We start from the raw sequence: 12,841 nt of genomic DNA, 5'->3' as shown, positions 1-12,841 counted from the left end.
TCCCTCCCTCCCCCCCACATTCCGTGAATATCATCCCCTCTTCACTCGTATCCTCACCATCCCCACCATTCGGCCGCTCCTATTTTTCTACCCCCGCAAAGAGAGTTAGAGATAGAGAGAATGAAGAGACAAAATAAAGACAGCAGCCGGACTAGTTGCACACGTGCTCCTCCCGTGTGTGCCGACAGAGCTCGCACTGCACTTGACAGCACCAGACGAATTTGCACTTGCACTTCTCGGTGACGTCACGCACCCTCGTCTGATAACCGCGCCCGCAGCAAAGCAGCCGACAGCCGTCCAGTCCCAGGGACGTCCTGTTGCACACACGTCCACGAGTACCAGGAATGCCCAAGCTGTAGAATGAAAAACAAGGGATGATTTGTTTACGTTCCCTTCGACTTGCATCGGACGAATCGTCAGGGACCTGATTCACACGTGCGACACGCTGCGGAACTTACGTGAAGTTTCGCTCGCAATAATCGGGACTGTCCTCGAGATAAACCAGATCCGTTTTATTCGGCCTTTTAAGATCGGGTCTGGCAGGCCGCAATCGGGCCGGTCTTCTGCCACCCCTTTGGGCCAGTCTCACCAACGCTGCGCCCTCGTGAAGGGACGCGAGTGCTGTGCCGGCCGTCCTGAACGCTGGCAATCTTCTCCAGCATACCCTCACGCTACACGAGCCAGACATTCCTAAAGCGAAACGAAGAATTACTGTAGGATGACACTCTGTTTATTGAGCCTTCCAAGGGATATTTTACTTTCGTTAAGGGACGATTTGCCCTGTTTCCACCCGCCGACGAACTCACCGTGACACTTGCACACTCTCTGCATTCGCGAGCGCACCGCGCGCCTTCCGGCCTCGCTGTCGTGTCTTCTCATTAGCTGTCCGGCCAATCCAGCTGGCCCGTTAAGGGTTGCATCCTTGAGAGGCTCCTCGCCACCCTCGGACCACTCCCTCGAGAACTTCTCACCGAAGTGAATGTCCTGGAAAAAAAAAATGTGTAAATATAATAACTCGCGCGACAACTCAAAACTCCCAATCACTTAGCTCTATACTGATTTGAGTAAGTACGCTTGACAGCAATAGGGAAAACCGCAAAGATGAATACGTCGGATAAAGGTGATATCAAGGATACGGACAGTAACAAGATCCTTAGTCGGATACGGAAGTAAGCAAGCACCGTGTTATATCCGGTGTGCAAACATCGTTATACTCGGTTTTAGGAGAAAAAGGTATCTTCCCTTGTCTCAGGGGACTCTCGTTAGAGCGAATCTTTCTCCCTCTGACTCTCTTTCTCTCTCTCTATCTCCCACATACACACTCTCTCTAATCCACACGTTGAACAGTCAAGTCAAAACGTACAACCCCAACGTGTTTACGTTTACGTCATCGCACTTCCTCCTACCCATCCAGCCAGCCAGTTTGCATAGATCCTAGAGGACAACCATCCACACGTGTCGTCGGGCACTCCCGGTAGACGACGTAGTATTACTTTCCTGGTGAAGAGTGGTATAAGAGCGAGAACGGCAGTAGCGATAGTAACTGTACGGACGGAGTAGGAGGAAGAGTAGGTGGAGGAGGGCATACAATACCTACACGGTTCGTAACCGAGAGGGTTGTTGCAACTTAACAAGCTTAGCCACCCTAATCCCCTTGTAAGCTTGCAATGTCTACAAGGGGTCACCTGTTCACGTAAAACGCATCCATTTACGGCCTACCTAAGAGAATACCGGCACGATGAGATCCAATGCTTACGTGACTACATGCGTGCATCACGTGTCCTCGAGATGATATCACATATGCATCTTATCCAATGAATGAATAAAGTTTGAAAAAAAAATATTAATTAACGATACATAGCAAGATCATAAAAAGCACCCTACGGGTAATACTGGACTGGCTGTAAAGTGAATTAATTAAATGTATTAGGATGCGAAATAATTAAGACTGAATAGAAGAGATGAAGAAAATTACCTCGCTGCAACCACCCCATTGCCAGTGACTGGGGTGTCTCGCCCTTACGCGATTGTCGCACGAGCAATCCGTCAGTTCACCCCTGGAGCAGGCACGGGTCACGCTATAGGCCACGCCTGCTGCTGATATCGCGTAGACGAACGCAGCTTCGCGACTGTCTGTAAGAAAGTATTCGTGTGATTGACTCATAGTTATATAGGAATTATTGTATATACGGGAGCCGTTGATTCCATGCTTTCGTATGGTACACTAATGGCAACGGATGATCAGAAGTAGATTGAGGTAGGTCAAAGGTCATTCAATTTGACACTCACTGACGAGCATAACACCGCCGAAAATATTATCAGGACTCTCCGGACTGATCGAGCAGTTCCATCTTGCCGATCTGAATTGATGCTGGCACTCCTCGATGGCCAATCGGGCGCCGGCACTGACGGCCTGAAAAGATTTACAAAAATATCACCGATTCTTTCGATCTTCATTTGGTACGACCAGAAACGATATTATACTCGTAAAATAGTCGAGAGGCTGAGAAGAAAAAAGAAAACGAGTCGCGAGCACTGTGGGCATGCTGGCACAACGTCGGTATAGGTACCAACCGTGCTCCGGTGTTAAAAAAAGAGATGGACACTTTATTCCTGTTATTTCCCGTCGGCAGACGTCAAAGAAATTGAGAAAAGAAAGGAAGAAAGGTCCCAAGGTTTGTCTAGGGCTCGCTTCGGAGTTCAGGCTGGCCAACCTCTCTCACAAGATTTACGCATTAGGATAAGTAAACGCCGTTTTCTCTTTCCTTCTTTTCGTCGGATTTCTTGTACCAACAGCACCGCCTTCTATTTCCCTATACGCGCCGTATAGCGACGGACAGTCATATCCCATCGGGCATACGTTATATCTACATCGGTGTAGACATATAGCCAACGCAAAAAAAAAAAGAGGATTACCTGGAGCACTGGCGGCGAACGGGAACATATTGTCTGTTGTTTAAGTGTCAAATGCGAACTCTTACAGTTTCTCTCGGCACTGGCAGGTCCAACTACAGCAGCGCCAATTGGCGTCTGAAGATCAGTACTGATCTCGGAACCGGATGTGCTGACTCTGGTCTCAATGCCGAGATACCTGGAACGAAAATTGATCTTTAATTTCTTATTGTTCCTTCAATGAGATACGAAGTGTCTGTGCACCCCTTTTGGAGTAGTAATATATTGTCAGGGGTATATAATTAGGGTAGACTGTAATTAGCGCATTCGACTGGGTTAATTGATAGGTGCGCATAGGATCTGCTGAGAATTAATTTTCTTCTGGATCTCGTTTCATATTTATAGTTTCCTTCGATTCTTTTTACAGATAAACATTTATAGTACGTGCGAAGAGATATTTTTGTCCGTGCCTCGCTGAGTGCGTAGAGATAGGTAGGACCAAGGGATGGAGTTTAACGTGACCGCGGAGGGGTTAATTTGGGGTTAAACCGTTGGGGCTGAATTTAGGGATGCTTGTTGGTAGAAGTTGAAATAATGGTGTAGCGATCGTAGGGGGTTTCGGCCCGGTAGATACTCGAGGGTAATACCGCGGCTCTCGAAGGGTGTAATTGGTAATATTAATTTGCGTTACTTAATTTTAGGGCGGTTTCTGTAGACTCTTCTTACTCGAGGGGAATTACGGCTAAGGGTGGTTTTAACGACTTGATGCAATCCTTAACGTAATGGGTATACGTTAACAGCAATCCCGGCCAGATTTTCGTATCGCGTACGTGAACATTTTTAATTAGATTTTTTTTTCATAACGAAAAATTTTTTTTAACAAAAAAAGACAGGCCCAAAATTCATAAGACTCGGAAGGCTAAGTGCTGCGCCGACGATAACGCGACGGTATCGGCATTTGGCTGACTATGCAGCCTATCCTTTTCTCTCCTCTCCTCTCTCGACCCCCTGTATATTATTTATTTGTTCTCGAAAATGCGTGGTTCCAGTTTTATGATGGTGTGAGTAATAGGGTGACTCGGCGTCCATCACAGACGCGTCGCTACGCTCTCGGTTACGTTGGGATACGACGTCGGCGATGCGAGAGCGGTGTATTTTCAGTTTGTTTTGGGTTAAAACTTTACAGCGCGTCCTGGAGTGGCGTTTAATGGGCATTTTGACGAAATCCGTCCGAGCGCCAAGAGCGTGTTATCTTGTGTACAGATTTTTCATAGGCGAACCAACGTCTCGTGGGCGTAGGTTCGCCTTAAATGTACAAAGTAACGTGACATGGGGTAGCCTTATGCTTATCCATCTTTAAAATTGCAAATCTTTGTTAGTCACGAAAGAAGTATGCAACGTGCAAAAATGATATGGTACGTATGGCTACTGTTGAACATGGACACAATTTCTTTTAGTTCAAATCACTTTCACTGCATTCATTGACATCTTATATTGGTACCTGTAGGTAACTTTTAAAACTTTTGAAAACTTCTCGTACAGTTCTAGAAGGTTCTGGACGTTGTATCGAGTCTCTATTGACGGTTGAGCTGAGCTTCTGGCCAAACAGACGATTTCGATGTCCGAGGGAGGCGCATCGGGACGATATTGAAATCAATACGAAATCTCTCCCTCTCTCTGTCTCTTTCGCTTTATGCTTGTCTTCTCCCTTACTGCTTCTACTCTTTCTCTTAGTGCTTTTCCCCCCGTTTTTTTTTTTACTGACTGATCTTGACTCGCATCTCTGGGAGCGAGAACGAGACAGAGAGAGCGAGTGAGATAGAGCGCAGGCGAGAGAGAGAGAGAGAGAGAGAGAGAGAGAGAGAGAGAGAGAGAGAAGAGCAAAGAATTGAAGAGTTCAATTAGGCTGACTGAAAAACGGGGAGACTAAATCCCTCAAGGATCGATCGCAGATGGCGAATGAAGATTCAATGTAAATCGAAATAACACGTATAAATGTGAGAGAGAGAGAGAGAGAGAGAGAGAGAGAGAGAGAGAGAGAACCAAAAGAAATTTGCCAGACAAATATGTCCGCTTCTGTGCGTAGGAAGGGGTAGAATAATAAAAATCATAAAAAGGGGGATGGCTTCGCAGAGGGAGGGATGCGAGAAGGGAAATAAATAGAGAAGGAGAAAAGATTCATATTCAGATTTGATGATGCATCCGGTAGCATAGAAGGCCCGTAAGGCTTATGGATTAAAAAACAGGGATCAAAAGAGGTCGAAGGAGCATATTTGAAATAAAAAAGAAATTAATAAATAAAAAAAATAGAGAAACGAGAAAAAATCATGCCTCTCGTACGGCTCCTTTGCCATTATCATTCGACTCGCCGTGAATGATGATTATTATTAAAGGATATCGTATTCCCGTCATAACCACGTCAGCGGTCCCATTGTCCACGTGACAGCGATAGGGCCCATTTGGTTCTCATTCACTGTGCCCATTGTGGAAATACAAAAATTGCGTAGGAACACAAGTCCCCAGCCCACTGAACACAGAGACCGAAAGCAAGACCAAATCAGAATAATACATTAGCCGGGGAATACGACTTTTATAATGAAATAATGAATTAAAAAATAAATTAAAAAATTAAAAGAATGCAACAAAATTTTTAAATTTTAAACCACAAAAGTAAAAATTATTCACTGTAAAACCCGCTGCTCCTTGCAGCCGAGGTCCATTCCCGAAATTCCGTACATCTTCACAATCGTCCCTCTGTGTGTCTTGCGAGCGCCTATGTGCGGCCAGTTAAAATCCAAATTCAAATAAACAAAAGTGTGTAGCGGCCATAAAACGGCTCAATCTACACCTTGACTGGAGGCGCTAAATGCGACCAGAAAAGTAGTAGGAGTAGTAACGTATAGGTACTGCACCCATCGTCCTCGATGTTTCGTGTAGGTTAGCCATTAACGTTGTTCGGCTCTGAGGTTGAAGAAAGGGAGAAAACAAGAGATACAGAGAGAATGCTTGTCACGATTTTACTAGAGCGTAAAAGAGCAACCCTTACCAAATTCAGACTTGGCTCTTGGAATACCCTGAACGTTAAGATAATCCAAAGCATTCTTTTAATATACAACCATACCCCATCACCCGGCCACCATATACGCAGATTGACAGATAAATCTAAAGTCAGTGAAAGAACCCACGAGAAAAATTGGAACCTGACAGTAGCTTTCTCGAATATAGAAAAGTGGCTATCAGTGACACACACGCATACCAACAAGACAACCAATCAAGAAACCATCGAACTAGCAAGAATCGAAAGCATAGAAGATTGATCTCAGCAACCCTTATTTTTTACCTTGATATTTGCAACGACCATCCTTATTCGCCGATAACCCTCGTCACTCGGTAGGTATGCGTAGATTCCTATTTCGAAGATATACCGACAGCACACAATACGTCACCACCGTGATTACAATATGTACGTTATATCAGTATCCGTGGCGAGCATTAAGCGAGACACGTGTGCTTATAGTACCATATAATATTATCGTATAGCATTTCTGGTATAATGGGAATCGGTATCGCACAATCATCTCTTGAGGGCCCAGACAAATCAGTCCGCGGGATGCTTGAAACAAGGCCAATCTTAATTAGGGGATGCAACGCCTCCCATGGGACCGTCGTTGTTAGTACGCCGCGTGTATGTACGCCTTTACCTTGTATAATATGTGTATTGCGCGGCGATGCGTGTATACGAATCATCTGCGCTCGCACATGTATCTCTACGCGTATGTACATACGTGCATATAGATATAGAATAAATCGGAAAGTGCAGCGGCAAGACCCCGGGGATATCAAATAGAGTACCATGGGTAAACGTGCCTCTCTCTCTCTCTCTCTCTCTCTCTCTCTCTCTCTCTCTCTCTTGCGCGCACGCTCTTTTTCTTGCTGTTTTCTTTTATTTCTTTTTACTATTTATTTTTTATCATTCCTTCCTTTTAAATGTATCCTCACTCTACATTCTATTCTCTATGCAGTTAATATCTACGCATGCACCTATTCTGCACATCTTACGAATCTAACTTTCATCCGTTAAAGCCTAAGCCTTCGATGTCATACGTGTGGACGTATGCATATATGTTTTAAGAAGGATAGTTCTCAGGATTTTTTGTCTTGAGTATTGGCAGTTATGAGGACACTCGCTGTTTGTCAGGACGGACCCGATAGCATGTTGATACCTAAGGTATACTGTAAGGACCATAAAGCGGCACTCACACCGAATTTTCCAAAAAATTTTTCATGCTAGACACTCAAAGTTGTGATGGGATAAGAAATGATTTCGTTAGGTTAAATTAGGTTGGAACTTCAATGCCATATGTGTCAAGGTTTAGTTTTTTCTTTAAGAAAAAAAAAACATCGACTTGCCTTTGTGAGTGTCACGCGTACTTATAACTACCCTTTTACAAGTTTATATATATATAGTTTTCTGTTACCATAGCAAGATGAGAGTCACCGTATGATTTCTTTTATTTTTATTCTCAATATTTTCTTTCTCTTTTCAATACGTGCAATTGACGTATATGGAATAAAACGACGAAGATCCAAATGATCGATATACAAAAACACGTTTTAATTCTTCTGACGCAAATTCGAATATGCGTTTTTCGTGGTTATCTTCAACATACGATTCACGATGTTTTATATTTGAAAAAAACTGTTACAAAATTCAAATTGATCGATTTGAACCAGAGATACGAGCCACTGAAATTACAAAAAGTCAAATTTGCACGACGAAGTCGGGCATGTAAAATAAGTGCGACAACCAAGATGTGATGGAGCACTTGAGAATTTTTGGAGAAAAGCCTTTTCGTTCGTCTGTCCTCATATGTATTTTTTGTTATTTATTACATCCGTAGATATCTCCAGATTCCAAGAATACCCTAACGTCCTTGGTAGTGTATAGGTATTACAGAGAATACGGGTTTAAGAGAACCGGATTGTACACTTATCGATCATTCGGGATCTATAGTAAATCTTTTTCGAAAATTGTACGAGTACGTCCCACGCAAAAAGGGAGTCGCTATCATTAACACTGTTTACGTAATCCGTTACTTTTTTTTTATCCCCAACTCCATACATTATCAACATATCCAAAGTGTCATCCATATACATGCACTACACGTGCGATCGCAATAACGACACTGGGTATTAGGATTACAGAAACAGAATTCAGCCGCTAACGAATTCCACGAGGTAATCTATAACGCCCAATTGGTAAAGGAATCCTTAATAAATTATACCGGACGACATTGCAACGTCTAGTGACTACGGTATAATGCCAGTAACGTATTCGGTGCGTCAGCGTCTGATTTAAGCGCCCTATATCTGCAGTGACAGTAACCGCGAACTTGCGGCGAGTGGATGTATTAAACATCCATAGGGGTTAGACAATGACTGCAGACCGCGATGATGTTTATAGTACACCAGCGACGCCATGACGGGACAGCGGGTAATGGTAATGTCAGCGCGAGTGTTAGTGAACGAAAGGGGGCAGCCAATTTGAGATAATGACCTATTTCGTACGGTCGGACCGCCACCAATCTTCCAAATTATTATCATAATATAATCAAGTCGGTATTCCCTAATGGGGTGAGCTTAGAGCCAGCAGCCGTAGCTGCCCATGCTTATAGGTAGGGCAGAGACTGTACGAGACTAGACGAAAAATTCTATACCGATCAGGAATGGACGTTCCCACGCCTCCGTTTATAATTAATTCCACAATTAATTTGACGTATCCGTAAGGGCAGATAATGAGAAGGGGAAAGAAAAAGACGCCGAGAGCCAATGGTACGAGAGAGGAAAAAGAAGGAACATACAACCGGGGAACTGCTTGTTGTTCCTGTGGGAGCAGATTTTTTCGAAAATATTCATATAAAAATTTGAATTTTATTTGAGATTAAAAAGAAAAGAAAACCCAGCTCACCGAGGGTAAGTGATATCGTTGGACTTTTTTTTCTCTAGTTCTTCCTCTTACCTCTTTCTCTGTAGACTCTCGTGTTAATCTCACCTGTATTTTAATTGGTGGAACATTATGTCACGCATCTTTGACTTCTTTTTTTTTCTTTCTTTATTTCTCTCTCTCTCTCTCTCTCTCTCTCTCTCTCTCTCTCATGATTTAACTCTCTCTAGCACGTGGGCGACGTGCCTGTCTGTCTCTGACTGGCTGTGGCAGCGTCCAGCTGAACCCAGAAAACGGGCCGCGATCCAAATCTTAACGAACTCCTTTCTACACGCCGAGAGTGTCGCCGTTTCTCTTCCAGGCATTCCATTCTCTCCTCTAGGCTACTCTTCGTGGTACTCTTACGTGCATATGTATATAAACAGATGCAAACACAGTCACGCGTATGTATCTAGTTTGGATTACATACATTCAGTCGCTCACGTGGCTACGGGACGAGATTGTTTTCGTTTCTCGAGTCAGGAAGCATCGATCGGCCATTATGTCTTTAGCAATTAGCGAAACGGAGATAAGGAGACGAATTAGGTTATGTTCTTTACTTTTTTCTCTCTCTCCCTCCCTCCCTGTCCTTCTCTTCGTCGCTGTATACCCATCTTTTTTTATGTTTCCCTTCAACATAATTTAACATTCTCTTGGCCGGTGATTCCCGTCGGGTCACTAGGACGAGACTGTTTTACCTAATAAGTGTCAAGGGTCGTAATAGCCTTAGTTGAGAGAAAAATGCCTGAAGATATTTGAGATTTTTTCCTATTACGGGTAAAAGGGGAAACAGAGAAAAAAGCGCAGACAACGTCCAGAGACTGTCCCGAGTGTATAGGTATCTGTACCTACGTTTAGTATATACAAGCCAGAGGGGTCTGACATGAGATTGCTCCGAGGAAGAAGGAGCGAAGACTGAGAGAGAGGCAAGAGAGACAAACAAATATAAGGAGAGTACGGAAGAATGAAAGTAAGGTCAGAAAATAACTAGAAATTGTAGAAAATAACCAAAGATTCCCCATGGACCATTGAGCGAGGAGGCACTGCGTTGGTGAACGAAGAGGCGAAGGAGGAACAGGGCAGGAGGTGGATGAGTCTGATTAGATTCTTCTTATTGGAAAACTTTTCTTGTCGTACCTACTGTGGACAAATTTACTATCGGTTCGGTGGCCCGTTCAATTTAGTGGAAAAATTTCGACCAATAACCTCTCAACTCATCCCTTCCGCCCCATCCGAGTTCAAACACGGAACTTTTTCCTTGATCCTTATCGGGTTTCTCCATCTACGAGTCGACAGCCAATTACTATGTTTACCCCGTTATTCACTGGTGTAAAATCGTCGGGAGGGCGCAGTGGCCATGACACTGAGAAGTCGCAGATTTAGACACATCCCGATTACTGTATATACCTACACGAGAATGATAGTAACGGTAGCGGCAGGTATCGCCGAAAAAAAAGCAATAAAAAAAGTGAAATAAAAAAATTACGATTGCTCACAAGCCTTTGCAATACATTACTTCGACTTTGCGTCACCCGCTAATGGTTACTGACGTACTTCATTATTTTTTACACAAAAATCCTATCATACATATATATATATATAACAAGTCGCATGCTTCACGCATCGTCCAAAGAATAATTAAAAATTGTTAGATGCAAGTTAGACTGGATATTGAAGTAAGCGAAGAAAAATAAGAAGAAAAAAAGACACAGATCCATCCATGACCAGACGGCCATTTACAAGTACCCGTGAATTTAATTAAATATTTCTTTACGATTCACCGCCCGTGACTGTATGCAAACGCATGTACGCCATGATGTATAACCCAGTATGTATGCATGTAGATTAGAGAGAGACTCGGACAAATGTATTGCAGGACACGAACCGTCGTTAAGGTGGAAGAAAACAAAAAGAGGGGATGCGGCATACACGATAAGAGAAAATAAAAGAAATTTCAGTGAGAAAAGAGAGAGACGAAGTCATACGGACGAACCGGTGCGAGGAGGAACGCAAAAGCGCAGGAAGTGAACTTTATAAATAAATTCTATTCGCCAGCGATCCGCACTGGTCGCTACGTAGACGGACAAGTCCTGCGTTAAGCAGAGCCCACCGCGCTTATGGCGGATTAAAATTGATTTGGTGTTTACGAAATGTCGGAGATACCTTGGCACGCCGTGGGGGACACATAGCCAACGTTACCCGCGAGCGTGTGACGCACACGCGTAGGAAAGCCGTTCTCGAATATCAGCTGCGACTTGTACCATGAGAAACGTGGATCTTCCACAATCCGTCCAAAAATACCAGAAGAGTTGACTTTGCCCTAACCTAACCTCTCATCAGGCCTTTAACACATTACCATTTAGCACCGTGACAAAATGTGCGCGCACCGTGAATGCACGTCTTCGCGTAGGGAGAGTATAAAAATGGGAGGAAAAAAGTACGGGAAAACAATATTAAACCCTTAAAACAAAAAGTCTCGTAATTCCACGTGCGAAACAATCATGGCCAATAGTAATTTCACCCTTCGGGAGTATATTTCCTGGGAATGATAATAAGAATAAAAATAAATCATGAGTTAAATATAAACTGCACACCAGGCAAAACTAGGTGCACACGGTACGCCAAGAGTAAGAATATGTCGTGATCGACAAGGGTCGATGTCATGACGGATCGACGAATGATTTATTTGCGATCATTCGGCAGACCACTCCGTGAATGAGGATCCGACGAGGAAGCGTGTACTTTTATTTTCTGTCCTTCTTCTTTCTCGATCTTGTATATCGGGACGCGTAAAAAAAAAAGAGGAAGCACGACGACGATGCTGGTGGCGGTGGGTGGGTATATGGTGCACGTCTAAAAGTGAAACGTGGTCGATGTAAAGCCACGTAGCGGAGTTGAAGTGTAAGTATAAAGTAAAGTAAAGCTATGCCGAATGCTCGGCCGTTGATGGACGAGCTGCAGACAGCTAGTGACTCGAGGAGATAGAGTAAGCGGAAAGAGTGAAAGAGTGAAAGGAGGGGAATGACGGAACGAGAGAATCTCACTGCCACCACCACCACTGTCCTGATACCTACTGACGATACTGCTGCTCCGATGGTGTACTACGCTCAGAGAAGGAAAAAAAAAGTCACATCTCCCATCCTTTTCTCCGCGTCGATCCCACCCATCCAGTTCCACGGACTTACTCGCCTTGCCGTACTTGCATTGACTGCGTTGCCTGCCCGACTGCCTATTCACGCAAACACGAAACTCTTCCGTGTGCCTAGCCGATATATCGGAAAGAGACTTAGCGTATTAAGCGTCAGCCTTCCCCGTCATCGTGCTTGGGAATGGATACCACGGAGTACGGATTCGAGTTCCCCGCGATGCCTGCTATTTTCTATTTTCCACCTAGAGAAGCGAGAGAGAGAGAGAGAGAGAGAGAGAGAGAGAGAGAGAGAGAGAGGTTACCATATACCGCCATACGTATGTTACAGCGATTTAGAAATGCATTTGGCGAGTACGGCCACCGGAGTTTACGGTATTCATAGGAAAAATCGTAAAGGAAAAGAGAAGCACTTATCTGCCTATTTGTCTCTCTTTCTTCCTTCTCTGTCATCCTTCCTATCTCTCTTGCTCGCTTTCCAGTGCCATACACTACACGGCATTAACTCCTCTCGAAGGAGTAAAGAGTTCCTAAGGTTTTTACGATCTTATTATCTCATTAGAGGTTATGTCGACTCTAAAGATATACTTTCAGTAGGAATTATTCCTGCGTGTTTTCTTGTAGCCTCCTGGCATCTCTTTCCTTCCGCGACCCAACCACTTTTGACAGAACCATCTGACCGAGCCGGGTTACTATCTCCCCTGACATTTACAGCCAAACTTCGACTCTGACTGATGTACGACTCGCGAGATTCCTTCCTTCTCTCTCCTTATTCTCTTCGGTCGTCTTCTTTCAGTAAAGTGGGGGGGGGGGGGGGAAAA

At 44.0% G+C, this 12,841-nt stretch overlaps 1 protein-coding gene across 3 annotated transcripts in view; it reads right to left on the bottom strand.

Annotated features, from left to right (window-relative positions):
- Nucleotides 1–19: 19 nt before the first annotated feature.
- Nucleotides 20–12,841, bottom strand: part of LOC107269018 (protein Wnt-1) — a 26,632-nt gene continuing 13,810 nt past the window's right edge. For all 3 annotated transcript variants that reach the window (XM_015742396.2, XM_025086326.1, XM_025086327.1), the window contains 6 exons: nucleotides 2,917–3,091; nucleotides 2,290–2,413; nucleotides 1,976–2,133; nucleotides 807–984; nucleotides 459–690; nucleotides 20–353 (listed from right to left, as the gene is read on the bottom strand). In XM_015742396.2, coding sequence (XP_015597882.1) covers nucleotides 152–353; nucleotides 459–690; nucleotides 807–984; nucleotides 1,976–2,133; nucleotides 2,290–2,413; nucleotides 2,917–3,091 — 1,069 coding nt within the window. In that variant the 3' untranslated portion in view covers nucleotides 20–151. The remainder of the gene's footprint in view (nucleotides 354–458; nucleotides 691–806; nucleotides 985–1,975; nucleotides 2,134–2,289; nucleotides 2,414–2,916; nucleotides 3,092–12,841) is intronic.

This window comes from Cephus cinctus, unplaced genomic scaffold, assembly GCF_000341935.2.
Source record: "Cephus cinctus unplaced genomic scaffold, Ccin1 Ccin1_scaffold0597, whole genome shotgun sequence".
In the NCBI taxonomy this organism is placed as follows: Eukaryota; Metazoa; Arthropoda; class Insecta; order Hymenoptera; family Cephidae; genus Cephus; species Cephus cinctus.
Note: the sequence above shows the minus strand (reverse complement) of the source record. Positions and strands in the feature narration are given on the sequence as shown.